Source organism: Pipistrellus kuhlii, unplaced genomic scaffold (genome assembly GCF_014108245.1).
Source record: "Pipistrellus kuhlii isolate mPipKuh1 unplaced genomic scaffold, mPipKuh1.p scaffold_m20_p_11, whole genome shotgun sequence".
In the NCBI taxonomy this organism is placed as follows: domain Eukaryota; kingdom Metazoa; phylum Chordata; class Mammalia; order Chiroptera; family Vespertilionidae; genus Pipistrellus; species Pipistrellus kuhlii.
This window is the reverse complement of record NW_023425416.1, coordinates 52,112,282-52,127,120: the sequence shown is the minus strand read 5'-3', so window position 1 is coordinate 52,127,120 and position 14,839 is coordinate 52,112,282. Positions and strand designations below refer to the sequence as shown.

Below are 14,839 nucleotides of genomic sequence, written 5' to 3'. Positions count from 1 at the left end.
CACCAGGATAGCCTCTGGGACCCGGTGGGCGTGGTCGCTGCGCTGGCTCGGGGATGGGCTCGGCGGCTTGCCTTCCTCCGTCTTTGTGCTGCGTGGCCCAGGGGCCGGCGTGTTTGGACTGCACATCGCCGTGTGCCCAACCTGGGTCTGGTGGCGGCGGTCCCCTGGAAGGCCCTGTCCTTGGGGAGGCCTGGCGGTGTTCTGCCCGAGGGTGGAAGGTACAGAGGCACTGTGTTCTCATGAATTTGCCGAATATCTTTGTTTTCTTCAAAGAAAAAGTTGAGGTAATGTCATCTGCTCCAAGTTGAGTGGTTTATTAAAAATAAACGGAGTTTCTGATTATAAGACTACGTGTAGATGTCTTTCTCCCACAGAGCCTCCGGATGCAGCAGCCAGGGCATGGGCCCCGCACAAACAGGGCGGCCTTGGGTCAGCCCTCCCAGGCCTGCGAGGGCCCCTGGCCTGACCGCCTCTCTCTCTGGGGAGAGGACACTGGAGGGAGGTGGGGTAGCTGAGTCAACATGTGTATGTTGGCCTAGCCTGTGTGACTGGGTGCTTGACTGTTGATCCATGAACAACCCCTCCCCTCCCTCCAAAGGACCCCTGGCTCCTCCACAGCCCCTGCCGAGGCCCTGGCCCCTTCATCAGCATACTCCCGGCCCCTCCAGCGCGGATGGGAGCTTAGGCTGGGCGGGGGTGGTTAGGCGTTCCTGGTTGTGAAGATGTTTGGAGTGATACTGTGGGCTGTGGGCTGTGGGCAGCATGCACGGCAGGCAGTCAGGGCCAGAGAGGCCTGGACACTGCAGCCTCCGGGGCCTTCCTCTTGGGGACATGCGGGGAAGTGGTCACCAGTGAGTGTTCTCTCTGAGGCAACGGCCACCAGCCACTCCTGCAGGCAGTGGGCAGAGTACCGTGGCCTGGCATCATGTCCTTGGCCATCTTTAAAAAAGAGGCCCTGGCTCTTCTGCTGTGCTCCCGGCGTGAGTGGGAAGGGCCCATGCGAGCATGGAAAAGGCTCTTGTTTATTGCATCGGACCGGCTCCCTGGTGGTCCTTGGGGATCACGAATTCGTCTGAGATCCCCAGCCAGGACCATGAAGGCCCCCATTCCGGAGAGCCTGACTGGCCGCGGTAGGTGTGTGTTTGTGTTTTTGTGTGAGCGCTCTGGAGGGACTGCCCCTCCATCAGGGCTCTTACCTGGGTGTTTGCCGGCTGCTGCGTCAGCCACGGTTTGAGCCTGGATTCAAATCTGTAATAAATTCTTGCTAGTTTAGTAAAAAAAAAAAAAAAAAAAAAAGAGGCCCTGGCCAGTGTTGCTCAGTGGATAGAGCGTCGGCCTGCAGACTGAAGGATCCTGGGTTTGATTCCGGTCAAGGCACATGCCCAGTTGCAGGACTTACCCCCAGTGTGGGGCATGCAGGAGGCAGCCAATCAATGATTCTCATCATAGATGTTTCCCTCGCCCTTCCTCTCTGAAATCAATAAAAATACATTTAAAAAAATAAATGGGCCGAAACCGGTTTGGCTCAGTAGATAGAGCGTTGGCCTGTGGACTGGAAGGTCCTGGGTTCGATTCTGGTCAAGGGCATGTGCATTGGTTGCGGGCACATCCCTGGTGGGGGGTGTGCAGGAAACAGCTGATCGATGATTCTCTCTCATCGATGTTTCTAACTTTCTTCCTCTCTGTAAAAAATCAAAAAATATTAAAAAAAAAATAAATGGTTCCTTTTCCCCTCAAAAAAAAAAAGTCTAGCCGAAACCAGTTTGGCTCAGTGGATAAAGCGTTGGCCTGTGGACTGAAGGGTCCCGGGTTCGATTCCGGTCAAGGGCATGTACTGTGGTTTCGGCACATCCCCAGTAGGGCAGTGTTTTTCAACCTTTTTTGGGCAAAGGCACACTTGTTTCATGAAAAAATCACGAGGCACACCACCATTAGAAAATGTTAAAAAATTTAACTCTGTGTCTATATTGACTATATATAAAGTAATTCTCTTGAATAGGAATCAAATAAACACAAAGTATTTTATAATTACTTTATTATGAAATATTAAGTAAACAAAATAGTGAAAAATTATAAAATTCTTGTCTTGTCTGCACCTACATCTCAGTGTGCCGCGGAACAGCGGTTGAAAAACGCTGCAGTAGGGGGTATGCAAGAGGCAGCTGATCGATGTTTCTCTCTCATCGATGTTTCTAACTATTCCTCACTCTTCCTCTCTGTAAAAAATCAATAAAATATATATTTTTTAGAAAAAGTCGTCTAGGGGCGGGGCTTTTCCACGTGGCCCCGGGGTCTCCTGCAGCAATCAGCACTGCCCATGGGCGGCTCTGCTGGGAGCACTGAGGGCCGGCGTGGACCCGGGCTTGTTAAACCAATCCCGTCCCCACGAGCCAATCACACTGACCGCCCTGAGCAGACCCGGCCAGTCCTCACGGCAGCCCACGCTCCACAGCCCACCTCGGGGGAGTGCACGTGTTAGGGGCTGGGAAGACCATTTGTAACAGCAGCGCCCAGAGGTGAGGGCTGGTGACAGCCGCTCCAGCCACCCCAGGAGGGATTTGGGCATCACGGTGGTGGGTTTTAAAAGGCCGAGAAACTGTAGTTTACCGCCTGATTGTGAAGTCCCCACAGCCAACAGGTGCGGCGGAAATGGGGTGAAGCAGCCCCCCGCCCCTCAGTCGCCTGCTCCCGCTGTTGGGATGAGCCAGCGGAGCGGAGCTGTACGTGGAATGGCATAGCTCACTGGACAGGGTAACAAATATAGGGGCATGGAGTTGGGGACGTGAGGATTTCCTGGTGATCTAATTGTAGGCTTTATTTTTAAAAATACATTTTTTACTGAATTCAGAGAGGAAAGGAGACGGCAAGAGACACAGAAACATCAATGATGAGAGAAGCATCCATCAGCTGCCTCCTGCACGCCCCCACACTGGGGATTGGGAGATGACGGGAATCAAACCTTGACCTCCTGGTTCACAGTTCGATGTTCAGCCACTGAGCCCCACCAGCCGGGCTTATTATAGATGTTAAAAGGCTAAAGAAGAGCCCTAGCCAGTTTTGCTCAGTGGTTAGAGTGAAGGATCCTGGGTTCGATTCCAGGCTTGATCCCTGGCCCCCGTCAGGGCTCGTGGGGGAGGGCAACCAATCCATGTCTCTCTCTCATCGATGTTTTCTCTGTCTCCCCCTCCTTCCACTCTCTAAAAATCAATGGAAAAAATGTCCTCGGTGAGGATGAACAAATGGCTGAAGGGGAAATGGTCTCAACGTGGACACCAGAAAACCATGACATCCTGGTAAAATAGTGGCCAGAAAATGCAGGCTGCTTTTGGGGGAAGAAGTGGAGGAAAAGCGGAAACCACCGGAGGGACTTCCTCACTGGTGTTACTGGGCACGTGCCTCCTTTGGCTAACCCAGCCTGAAGAGCTGGGCGCCTAAAGATGCCCAGCGGGCACATGGCCCCGCACGTCCTTCCACCCCGGACGGGGCAGTGTCCTCGGAGGCGGTGTCTCCATTATGGACAAGTCCTTTCTCCCTCCTCCCTGAGCCGGCTGGGAGGCAGGAGAGGTCCCCCGAGCACCTGCTGCGTCCTGGGGGTCTCTTGGGGATCTGACCTTCCCGGGCAGGCCTCCTCCAGGAGGCCCTCCGGGTCTGTGCCACCCCGCATATCCGCATCTTCTCCCCGAGCCTGGCTCCCGCAGGCCTCCGGGAGGCCAGGCCGACCAGAGCGGCCCTCCAAGGCGTCCTCCTACCGCCCCCCCCCAGGCGACCTGACCTCCTACCCTGGCCCTTGTCGACGCCTAAAGCTACGGTCCCATTCCGTCACGTGCGCGCCCCAGCCTCCGGCCCGACCCGGCGCCGCACTGCGTCATCCTGGGCTCGGCCTCCCGCAGCCGCCGCCCCGGAGCGAGGGAGCGCGGAGCCCACGCCTCCGGGAGGGGAGTGCGTCCCAGCCGCGAGACAACCGCCTGACCGCGCCGCCCTGGTCCGCGCCGCCCGGAGGCGCCCCTCCCTGCGGACCCGGCTCCGGGAGGCACCGTGCGGGCCGGGCCCGGGGCGCAGGGGCGCGGGGCCGGCGGGCGGCGCGGGGCCGCGGGCGCAGCATCCCCAGGCGCCGTCTCCTAGCGACCGCGGCGCGCGCGGCCTCGGCGGTTTCCCGGGCAACGGCGGGCGCGACGCGGGCATCCCCGCGGCCCCTCCCCTGGGCGCGCGCGCGACCGGGGCGCCATGGCGGCGGCGGGCCTGCGGCCTGAGGCCGGGAGCCCGCAGTGGGCGCCGGCGGAGCGGGACCCGGCGGCGGCGGCCCGGCCGGCGGACGGCGAGGACGCGCCGGTGCGGCCGCTGTGCAAGCCCCGCGGCATCTGCTCGCGCGCCTACTTCCTGGTGCTGATGGTGCTGGTGCACCTGTACCTGGGCAACGTGCTGGCGCTGCTGCTCTTCGTGCACTACAGCGACGGCGGCGGCGGCCCCGCGGCCCCGCGCCGCGCCCCCGGCCCGCCGCCCGCGCCCGCGCCCGCGCCGCTCGCCCGGCTCGAGGGCATCAAGGTGAGGCCCGCGCCCCGCGCCCCGCGCCCCGGCCGCCGGGGCCCCCGCGCGGCTCCCCGGGCCCGCGCCTGGCCCCTCCGGCCGGCGCCTCGCCCTCGGCCTGGCGCCCGCGCTGCCCGCCTGCCCTCCCCGCAGGTGGGACACGAGCAGAAGGTCCAGCTGGTGGCCGACCGGGACCACCTCGTCCGGACCCTGAGCCTCAAGCCGCTGCTCTTCGGTGAGTTGGCGGCGCCGGGAGGGCGGGGGCTGCCGCCGGGCCGCGGAGGCTCGTGCTGGCCACGTGACTTTGTTTTGAAAATGGCTGTTTCCAGGCCCCCCGCCCCCCCTTTTTTCCAGCCCAAAGCGAAGCGCCCGCCCCACCTCGGTCAGGGGAGACCTCTCTGCACTCGCCCTCTGAGCCTCTTTTCTGCGGCGATGCTCCCTCCTCCCGGGGACAGGGTGACCCCGAGGCCCAGCCGCCCGCAGGCCCCTCCCGTCAGTGTCGCCTCTGTGATGGGCCGGGAGGGCCGATAAGCGGCCGCTGACCGGGCCTGTGGTCTGATGAGAAACAGGCGCCCAGCTGTGGAGAGAGGGGACCCACCGCCCCGCCCCGCCCCGGAGACCGCTCTGCCCCCAGCACCCAGCCTTTGCCCCCAGCACCCAGCCTCTGCCCCCAGCACCAGCCTCTGCCCCCAGCACCAGCCTCTGCCCCCAGCACCAGCCTCTGCTCAAGCACCCAACCTCTCCTCCCAGCACCCAGCCTCTGCTCCAGCACCCAGCCTCTGTCCCCACCACCCAGCCTCTGCCCCCAGCACCCAGTCTCTGCCCCCAGCACCAGCCTCTCCTCCCAGCACCAGCCTCTGCTCCCTGCACCAGCCTCTGCTCCCAGCACCAGCCTCTGCTCCAGCACCCAACCTCTGCTCCCAGCACCCAGTCTCTGCCCCCAGCACCCAGTCTCTGCCCCCAGCACCCAGCCTCTGCTCCCAGCACCCAGCCTCTGCCCCCAGCACCCAACCTCTGCCCCCAGCACCCAGCCTCTGCTCCCAGCACCCAGCCTCTGCCCCCAGCACCCAGCCTCTGCTCCCAGCACCCAGCCTCTGCCCCCAGCACCCAGCCTCTGCCCCCAGCACCAGCCTCTGCCCCCAGCCTCTGCCCCCAGCACCCAGCCTACCCAGCCTCTGCCCCCAGCACCCAGCCTCTGCTCCCAGCACCCAGCCTCTGCCCCCACCACCCAGCCTCTGCCCCCACCACCCAGCCTCTGCCCCCAGCACCCAGCACCCAGCACTGGGCCGCAGGCTGGTGCTCAGCCTCAGGGAGCCACCTCTGGCCCCAGCTGCACTCTCGTGCTGGGCTCCACGCCACCCTCTCTGTCCTCACAGCCTGTCCGTTCTCGGGGTAGAGGGTGAGAAAGGGGGCGCAGAGCTGGGGACCAGCACCAGGCAGAGAAGACGACAGCCCTCCAGACCCCCGACAGCAGGGCGGGCCGGACCCGTGCCCTGGCCCAGCCTGAGGCCCGGCCACTGCAGGAGGGAGGGGCAGGAGGCTTCAGGAGGGCCGGCACCAAAGCAGCACCTCTGAGCTCATGCCCTCCCTGAGCAGCGGGCGGTGGGGCCGGTGCCTGGCCCGGAGGATGACCCTGCATGCTGTTTGAGGGAGACAGGGTGTCAGGTCAGCCCCCGGGAGGGCGGTGATGGCAGTTACATTATTCCTATTGCACGGTGATAACGTCTGTGCCAAGCACGACTTTAGGTGCTGGAAACACAACGAAATAGGAAACACACACACACCGGAAGACAGACAATAAGCTAATCCCACATAAAACCCTGGTATGCAGATCAGCTGAACCGCAGAACTGGCAGGACCACCAGTCGCTATGATGCACACTGACCACCAGGGGGCAGACGCTGAACGCAGGAGCTGCCCTGGTGGTGTGTGCACTCCCACGGGGGCACCGCTCAGCCAGAAGCCAGGCTCAGGGCTCCGGGGAGGCCCAGTGGCAGGGCGGGATCCCCTCCTGCCGCCGCCTCCTCCTCCTCCTCCTCCTCCTCCTCCTCCTCCTCCTCCTCCTCGGAAGCACTAAGGAGCAGAAGCAGAGAGTAAGGAGCAGCGAGCAGGCAGGCGATAGGAGTGAGGGGTCCCGGACTGGGAGAAGGTGCAGGCTGGCTGAGGGGACCCCCTCCCCAGTGCAGGATCTTCATGCCCTGGGCCTCTAGTAAGTAAATAAACACACGTGTGTCAGAGGTGACAGGAGGTCACAGACGGTGAGGCAGGATTCCATGTGGGGCCGGGACCTCATGGGTGGACAGGTGGCCTCCCTGAAATGGGATTTGAGCACAGACCGTGGGAGTGGAGGGGTCCAGCCAGGTGGCTGTCAGATTAGGGTTTAGGAACACTCCCCCATTTCCTGGAGGCTGCATCCTGGGGCCGTCCGTGCTGCCATCAGCCGCAGGTTAGGTTCGGGGGACCTGAGGACTCAGTTCCCAGCCCTGAGCCCCGAGCCTGCAGCTGCTGCATCAGGTCCTCCCCGCAGGGTCCAGGGCAGGTGCAGGGAGCAGGGGTGACGTGACCGCAGGTGACCTGCCCGGACTCCCTGCGGGTGCTCACTTCCCAGACGCCCAGGCTTTACCCAGGAAGCCCTGGGGCTGGGTGGCAGTGGGGACTGAAGATGGTGCTGTGACGGGTGGGATGTGGGTCGTGAGGGACGCCCCGGGGTGGCCCTGGATGAACCCACAGGGGCCGCCCGCAGGAGCCACGTCTGCCTGTCCTCTGCGCCTGCCTGTCCGTCCGGTGTCACCGCAGAGGCAGGGAGGCCCGGGGAGTGGCCGCTGTGGTCTGCCTGCTGCTCGTGGCTCCTGGACCCGCCAGCCTGAGGGCCGAGGTGCGGGTTCAGGGCACAAGCTGGGCTGGGGCACTGTCCGACCCTGGAGACGGAGGCGCCACCCGTGGCTTCACAGGGTGAGCATTCCCCGTTTCCCACCTTGTCACTAGACAGGTGGGACCTGGGCCGCAGGAGGGCCCATCCCAAGCCCCAGCCAGTTCTGCTCAGTGGGTAGAGCATCGGCCTGCGGGCTGAAAGGTCCCCGGTTCCATGCCAGGGCACACGCCTGGGTTTCGGGCTCCATCCCCAGCAGCCGATCTTGGTTCTCGCTCATCACGGAGGTTTCTCCCTCTCCCTTCCTCTCTGGCTTCAATAAACACATTTTGAAAAGGCCCATCCCAGGGGCCTGGCGCGCCCGCCTGGCTGGAGTCCCCGGACCCGGACTCCGGTCTGTTGGGCTGAAGGCAGTGGTCACCCCTCCGGGAACACGGTTCCTCCAGGCGCGCCTTCTCGTTGGCAGGGCCAGCCGCCCGCCCTCCCGGGAGGCCCCAGGGTCCTCATGTCGCCGCCAAGCCCGCTGCCCTCCCGGGCCCTCCCGCCGCCCCTGACGCCCCGGGGTCCGAGCCCGGGCTCCTCCCCGGCAGCCGGCGGCTCCCTCGGCCCAGAGGCTCCTGCCCGCCGGCGGCCGCACTCGCCTGAGGCTGCGCGGCCCGCGCGGGGCTGCTGGGCGGAGGGCGGCCCGGGCTCCCGCTCCCCGGAGTGGCCGCCAGGGGGCAGCTCCCGGGAGGGCTGCGGCCGGAGGTGGCCGCTGGGGGCGGGCGCTCAGGACGGGGCTCCGCACCGCCGGCGGGGTGAGGCGAGGCCGCTGCTCCGCGGTTGCTGGGCAACGACACCTGGTCACCTAGCAACACCCTGGCTTTTCTGCTCGCTGCCCTTTCCCGCAGCCCTCACCCCGCGCTCTGTCCTCCCCCCACCTCCTCCGGACCCGCGCCCTGTCCTCCCCCCACCTCCTCCGGACCCGCGCTCTGTTCTCCCCCCACCTCCTCCGGACCCGCGCCCTGTCCTCCCCCCACCTCCTCCGGACCCGCGCTCTGTCCTCCCCCCACCTCCTCCCGGACCCGCGCCCTGTCCTCCCCCCACCTCCTCCGGACCCGCGCTCTGTCCTCCCCACACCTCCTCCCGGACCCGCGCCCTGTCCTCCCCCCACCTCCTCCGGACCCGCGCTCTGTCCTCCCCCCACCTCCTCCCGGACCCGCGCCCTGTCCTCCCCCCACCTCCTCCGGACCCGGCCGCCCCTCCAGCGCCTGGGAGGCCCGCTCCGGCCTGCGCGCCTCCGCGGGAGGGGAGCCGGCCCTCCCGCCCGCCCCAGACGCCTGCGGGCCCAGCCGGTGTGCACGGCTGCGCGGCCAGGGCCAGGCGGGGCGGACGGAAAGGCCCCAGTGCGCCTGCTCCGCCTCCACACCTCCCCGGGGCCCAGCCTCAGCCTGAAGGCCTGCCCCTGGCTCCACCTTCACGTCCAGGAGCCCCTGATGACTTGTGGGCCCAGACCCAGGGTGCTCCCCCCTCCAGGAACCCTGCCCGCCCCCCACCCCACCCCCTCAGCACCAGGCACAGGTGGGCGCCCACAATGGTTAGCGAAGCGCTGCCAGCCCAGGCCCTGGCTGAGGAGCGCCCGCACCCGGGAGCCCAGCCCTACCTGTGGAGGCACCTGGGGGCGGAGGGAAGAGGCGGGCATCAGGTGGCACTCTGGCCGGCAGGGCAGCACTGGCCCTTGTGGTGGTCCAGCAGGTTGGGCAGCCGCGTCCCCCAGTAGCCAGTGTCCTGGCACAGCCGTGGCCAGGGAGCCCCCATCCCACTGTCACCTCACAGCACCGCCAGTGGCACCAGGAGCCACAGCCCTCGGCACCCTCTCTGCCTTGGCGAATGGGCCGAGGGGAGGCTTTACGGGGTCCACGTTCCAGCTCCCCGGCTGTTGTGGGGCTGGCGGGGCCCAGCCCGGCCTGACTCCGGAGCAGAGAGACACGGAGCAGGCTTGTCCCCAAGCCTTCTCGGAGCTCCTGCCAACAGCCTGCATGACCCCCGCCCCCCCTCCCCGCACCAGGCAGCTCCGCGGACCAGCATCTGCCTGTGCGGCAGCAGGAGGGCGCGGGGCCTGAGCGCGCGGGGCTGGCTGTTGTTTGTTCTCAGTGACGAAGGCTGAGAAATGAAAGCAAAGCCGGCCGCCGGCCCTCCATTTGCAAAACACACCCCCCTGCCCGGCTGGGGGGCTCCGTGGCTGAACACTGACCCAGAATCAAGAGATCACCATTCGATGCCCAGTGGGGCACGTGCACGGAGGCGGCGTGCAGTAAGCAGCCGGCCAACAGTTCCCTCTCATATTTGACTTTTTTTAAAAAATGTATTTTTGCCAAAACCGGTTTGGCTCAGTGGTAGAGCGTTGGTCTGTGGACTGAAAGGTCCCAGGTTCAATTCCGGTCAAGGGCATGTACCTTAGTTGCGGCCACATCCCCAGTAGGGGGTGTGCAAGAGGCAGCTGGTCGATGTTTCTCTCTCATCGATGTTTCTAGCTCTATCTCTCTCCCTTCTTCCTCTCTGTAAAATATCAATGAAATATATATATTTTAAAATGTAATTTATTGAGCCGAGACCGGTTTGGCTCAGTGGATAGAGCGTTGGCTTGGGGACTGAAGGGTCCCGGGTTCGATTCCGGTCAAGGGCATGTACCTGGTTGCGGGCATATCCCCAGTGGGGGGTGTGCAGGAGGCAGCTGATCGATGACTCTCTCTCATTGATGTTTCTAACTCTGTATCTCCCTTCCTCTCTGTACAAAATCAATAAAATATATTTTAAAAAAACGTAATTTATTGATTTCAGAGAAAAAGAGGGAGAGAGAGAGAAAGATCAGCTCCCTCCTGCACGCCCCACACCTGGGCATGAGCCCACTACCCGGCCTGTGCCCTGACTGGAATGGAACCGTGACCTCCTGGCTGCTAGGTCGACGCTCAGCCCCTGAAGTTTCTGACCCCCCCCCCCCCCCCCCCGCCTCTCTCTGCCACCTGAGAACAATAAAGTAAAATCTGCCGAGTAAGAAGTGGGGACCGTCCAGAGGGTCACCTCTGGCCTCTGGGTCCCTCCGAGGGCTTCGGCCCGGGCCCAGCTCAGCTCCCAGGACCCCCACCCCACCCGGAAAGCGCGGCCTGCCCCACGGCCGCCCTCCGGCAGGGACCGGAGCAGACCGAAGGGGTGCGGGGTTCTGGCCCGGAGCTCGGGCCCGCGGGCCCTGGAGGGGAAGCCCGCCTCAGCCGCCCCTCCCCGCAGAGGTGCCCGGCTTCCTGCGGGAGGAGGAGTGCCGCCTCATCGTGCACCTGGCGCAGATGAAGGGGCTGCAGCCCAGCCAGCTGCTGCCCACGGAGGAGTTCGAGGAGGCCATGGGCGCCATGCAGCTCCACCCGCTGGACCTCTTCCGCCTGCTGGACCGCAACCACGACGGCCGCCTGCAGCTCGGCGAGGTGGGCCTGGAGCAGCGCGGGGAGGGGTGTGTGTGTGTGTGTGTGTGTGTGTGTGAGGTGGTGCGGGGAGGGTGTTGACGGGGGTTGGGGTGCTGCAGAATGGGGTCCGAGGCCAGGGTACCTCCTCAGCCCAGGCCCCTCCTTCCCGGGAGAGGGCCTTGCCGCGCGGAGCCCCAGGAGCGGGAGGACCGCCTGGCGGTGCTGCCCGTGTGGCCACAGTTCCCGGGGGGGGGGGGGGGGGTCCTGCCCGCGGTCTGCGTCCTGGCAGCCGTGCCGGGAGCCCACGGAACCCGTGTGCGTGCGGTGGCAGCGCCGAGGTGGCCAGGGTCTGAGAGGGTCTGGCGAGGGGGGTCCCCTCCAAACGGGGTGCCCTGGCCCTCAGGGCTCTTGACCACCTTCCTGGCCTCCCAGACCTCTCCCCGCCGTCACCCGCAAAGGGGGAGGCTTGTCCCGTGCCCTCTCCCATGTCCTCCCCCGACCCCCAGCCCCACAGCGCCAGCCGGGTGGCTGTGCTGGGCTCCGTCGCTGGGGCCGCCTCAGAGGGACCATCTGCGTCCAGGTCCTGGCCCAGACCCGCCTGGGGAGTGGGCGCTGGATGACCCCAGAGACCGTGCAGGAGATGTACGCCGCCATGAAGGCCGACCCTGACGGAGACGGTGAGCCCTGCCCGCCCTGTCGGGCAGCGTCCCCCGGCCGCCTGCGCCGCCTCCAGGGCGGCCCGAGCCTGTGCCCTGGGGACCGTCCAGAGGGCAGCTCTTGGCGACCTGTCCCCGTCGTCAGTGGGAGTCTGGGCGCAGGAGGTGGGTTGCTGGCTGGCAGAGGGCGGGGGGGAGAGCGAAGAGTCAGTGATGCCGGCCTGAGCTCGGCTGTTCACCGCTCCCTCTGCCTCCCGCCAGCAGGGTCTGCCCAAGGCCTCCCTGCCTCCCTCTTGCCCCTGGAGCTGGTCTCACTGCGGGGCAGGTGTGGGCAGGGAGCTATCAGACACGGGCACCCCCCCCACACACACACACACTTTGGCCATAACCCTCCGGAGCTTTCTGAAGTGCAGTCATCACTCTCATGCTCAAGTTCATGCCCAAGTTCGGAAGATGCGGCAGTCGAGTAGGCCTTGGAAGAGGGCCTGTGGCTGTGAGCCCCGAGCAAGAACTAGCGGAAGCTTCTGGGCCAGCCCTGCTGCCCGATGGCGTGGAAGGCCGGGGCGGGCAGCTGCACTGCAGAGCCCGGCGGAGGGCCGGGGCGGCCGTGCCTGAGGCCCTGGCGGAGCCCACACTGCCTTTGGAGACCCTGCCCTGGCCCATCTCATGGGGAGGGGAGCCCCTCCTGGGGCCCAGTCGGAGAGAGGAACTGGTCTGGGTCCCCCTGGGTCAGAAACGAGGCTCCTGGCCCAGGAGTGCAGGGCGGGGCCGGTGCCCGTGGCCCCCGGGCTCAGCGGCCCTGGCGCTGCCCTGCAGGCGTGCTGAGCCTGCAGGAGTTCGCCGCCATGGACCTCCGGGACGTCCGCACCTTCATGAAGAGGCACCGCGCCGAGAGCGGCGAGCTGGTGCGGAACAGCCACCACACGTGGCTCTACCAGGGGGAAGGCGCCCACCACGTCATGCGGTCCATCCGCCAGAGGTGAGCACCGCAGTCCTGGGCGGGGGAGAGGGCGGAGCTAAGTGCCATGTGAGACCCGGACAGGGACCCGTCGAGGCAAACTGGCCTGACTGTGGGCACACCACCCCTGGGATCAGAAACAGACTGAAGGCCTGTTTCCTGCTGAGTAGAGAAAGGACCGATCATCTCTGTGCACAGAGTGCTCTGCAGGGGGTTTACTTTTTTACTTATTTTTTTCATTGATTTCAGAGAAAGAAAGGGAGAGAGCTAGAAACATCAATCACGAGAGAGAAGCATTGATCAGCTGCCTCCTGCACACCCCTACTGGGGATTGAGCCAGTAACTTGGGCATGTGCCCTTGATTGAACTCGAACCTGGGACCCTTCAGTCCGCAGGCCGATGCTCTATCCACTGAGCCACACCAGCCAGGGCCCCTGCAGGGGTTAGGTAACCTTCCTCCTGGGGGAGTGTCCCCACCTAATTTAGTAGAAATCTCCCCTTTCCCACCCAGTGGGTGTCTCTGGCATCGTGACAACCTCTTCCTGCTCCCAGAGGGCCGGGTGGCTCAACGGGCTCCGGGGGAGGTGAGCAGGGGCCGGGCTGTGGCAGGCCCAGCGCCACGCTGTCTGGGTGCCACCTTGCATGAGGCTGCCAGCTGAATGCCCGCTGCCCACCAGGGTGCTGCGCCTCACCCGCCTGCCAGCCGAGGTCGTGGAGCTCAGCGAGCCCATGCAGGTGGTGCGGTACGGAGAGGGTGGCCACTACCATGCCCACGTGGACAGCGGGCCTGTGTACCCAGAGACCATCTGCTCCCACACCAAGCTGGTTACGAACGAGTCTGTGCCCTTCGAGACCTCCTGCCGGCAAGTACCTCCCGCCTGGGGGCCGCCGTCCACCCCAGACCAGACACGCCCACCTGTTCCCCAGGCTGGTTACCGAGCGTCAGGAAAGGGGAGGCCAGATGGAGGTACCCCAGACCCTGAAGCTTGTCCCCAGGGCTGTGAGGCGGGTAAGGGGGCTAGAACCCCAGCTCTGCCTGCCGCTCCCAGAGTGCTGAGCCTGCCTCCCCAGCCGGCCTTGGTCGGGGCCTGGGATTGTGGCCGCCAAAAACTGGGACCAGAGGGACCAGGTCTGCGGGAGGATGGCCCTCGGGAACCTGGGTTGGCGGGTGCTCAGTGCCCCTCCTCACAGCTACGTGACCGTGCTGTTCTACCTGAACAACGTCACCGGCGGCGGAGAGACCGTCTTCCCTGTCGCCGACAACAGGACCTACGACGAGACGGTGAGCTCTCCAGGGTGCTGCTGGGGGGGGCGGGGCGCTGGCACACGTACTGCCCTCCAGACCTGGGAGGAGAGCTGAGGTGGCGGGCGCCTTCCCCGGCTGCCCTCTGGCCAGTCGGCGGGGGCAGCTGGAAACCCCCCTTCCTGCCGCAGAGTCTGGTCCAGGATGGCGTGGACCTCCGTGACACCCGCAGGCACTGTGACAAGGGCAATCTCCGGGTCACACCCCAGCAGGGCACGGCCGTCTTCTGGTACAACTACCTGCCTGATGGGCAAGGTGAGGCCCTGGTCGGGCGAGGGGTGCCTCCGAGGGAGCTGCCTGAACCAGCCCCAGCTGCCCCCTGGGGGCTGTTTCTGGCCCTGCACACCGTGTGCCGCCCCAGTGCCCCCCCCAAACCATCCCCAGCGGCTCTGGTGCAGCTTCCTGGGCCACCTCTGCCCTTGAGGCTCCCTGATGCCCTAGCTTCAGCTCCCTGGGCTGGGGGCGCATCCCTTCCCCACCGAGGCTGGGAGGGCTCGGACGGGCCCGGCGGGAAGCCTGGGTTCAGAGGGCCCCGGGGGTGACGGAGCCATGGCTGGTGCGGGTGCTGAGCCCGCAAGGGGGGGCGGGCCAGGTGTTTGCCACGGGAGGCCGTGTCCCAGGCCAAGCCCAGTCAGTCCAGCTCGCCCCCCGGTATCCCCCCGGCTCACACCACGCCCTCTCCTAGGCTGGGTGGGCGACGTGGACGAATACTCGCTGCACGGGGGCTGCGTGGTCACTCGTGGCACCAAGTGGATCGCCAACAACTGGATCAACGTGGACCCCAGCCGAGCGCGGCAGGCGCTGTACCAGCAGGAGATGGCGCGCCTGGCCCGCGAAGGGGCCGCCGACGCGCAGCCCGAGTGGGCCCTGGACCGCGCCTACGGCGACGCGCGCGTGGAGCTCTGAGCGGAGCGTCAGGCTCGGCCCCGCCGCCCGCGCTGGGGGCCCGCAGCTCCCCGACCAGCTTCAAGCCAAAGTCCGCCGACGTCTTGCCCCGCCCCGCCTCCGGCCGCGACCCGGCCCCGCACCTCCTCCCGTTATTTATTGTACAGACGCTGCCGCCTCAAATAAAACCACGCTGCCAGCGGCCGGCTC

The 14,839-nt window shown here is 65.5% G+C and overlaps 2 protein-coding genes across 2 annotated transcripts in view; both read left to right on the top strand.

The window, feature by feature from the left end:
• The window catches only part of ARIH2 (ariadne RBR E3 ubiquitin protein ligase 2), a 55,202-nt gene that overhangs the window by 38,473 nt on the left and 1,890 nt on the right, over positions 1-14,839 (top strand). Inside the window, exon 17 of the mRNA XM_036432318.2 lies at positions 14,016-14,022. The gene's annotated coding sequence lies outside the window, so the exon portion shown is untranslated. The remainder of the gene's footprint in view (positions 1-14,015; positions 14,023-14,839) is intronic.
• P4HTM (prolyl 4-hydroxylase, transmembrane) lies at positions 4,197-14,828 on the top strand. Its single transcript, XM_036432324.2, has 9 exons — positions 4,197-4,542; positions 4,678-4,759; positions 10,658-10,848; positions 11,408-11,504; positions 12,300-12,462; positions 13,119-13,304; positions 13,633-13,723; positions 13,876-13,999; positions 14,430-14,828. The coding sequence occupies exons 1-9, from the start codon at positions 4,225-4,227 to the stop codon at positions 14,648-14,650; spliced, it is 1,473 nt and encodes a 490-aa protein (XP_036288217.1). The 5' UTR covers positions 4,197-4,224; the 3' UTR covers positions 14,651-14,828.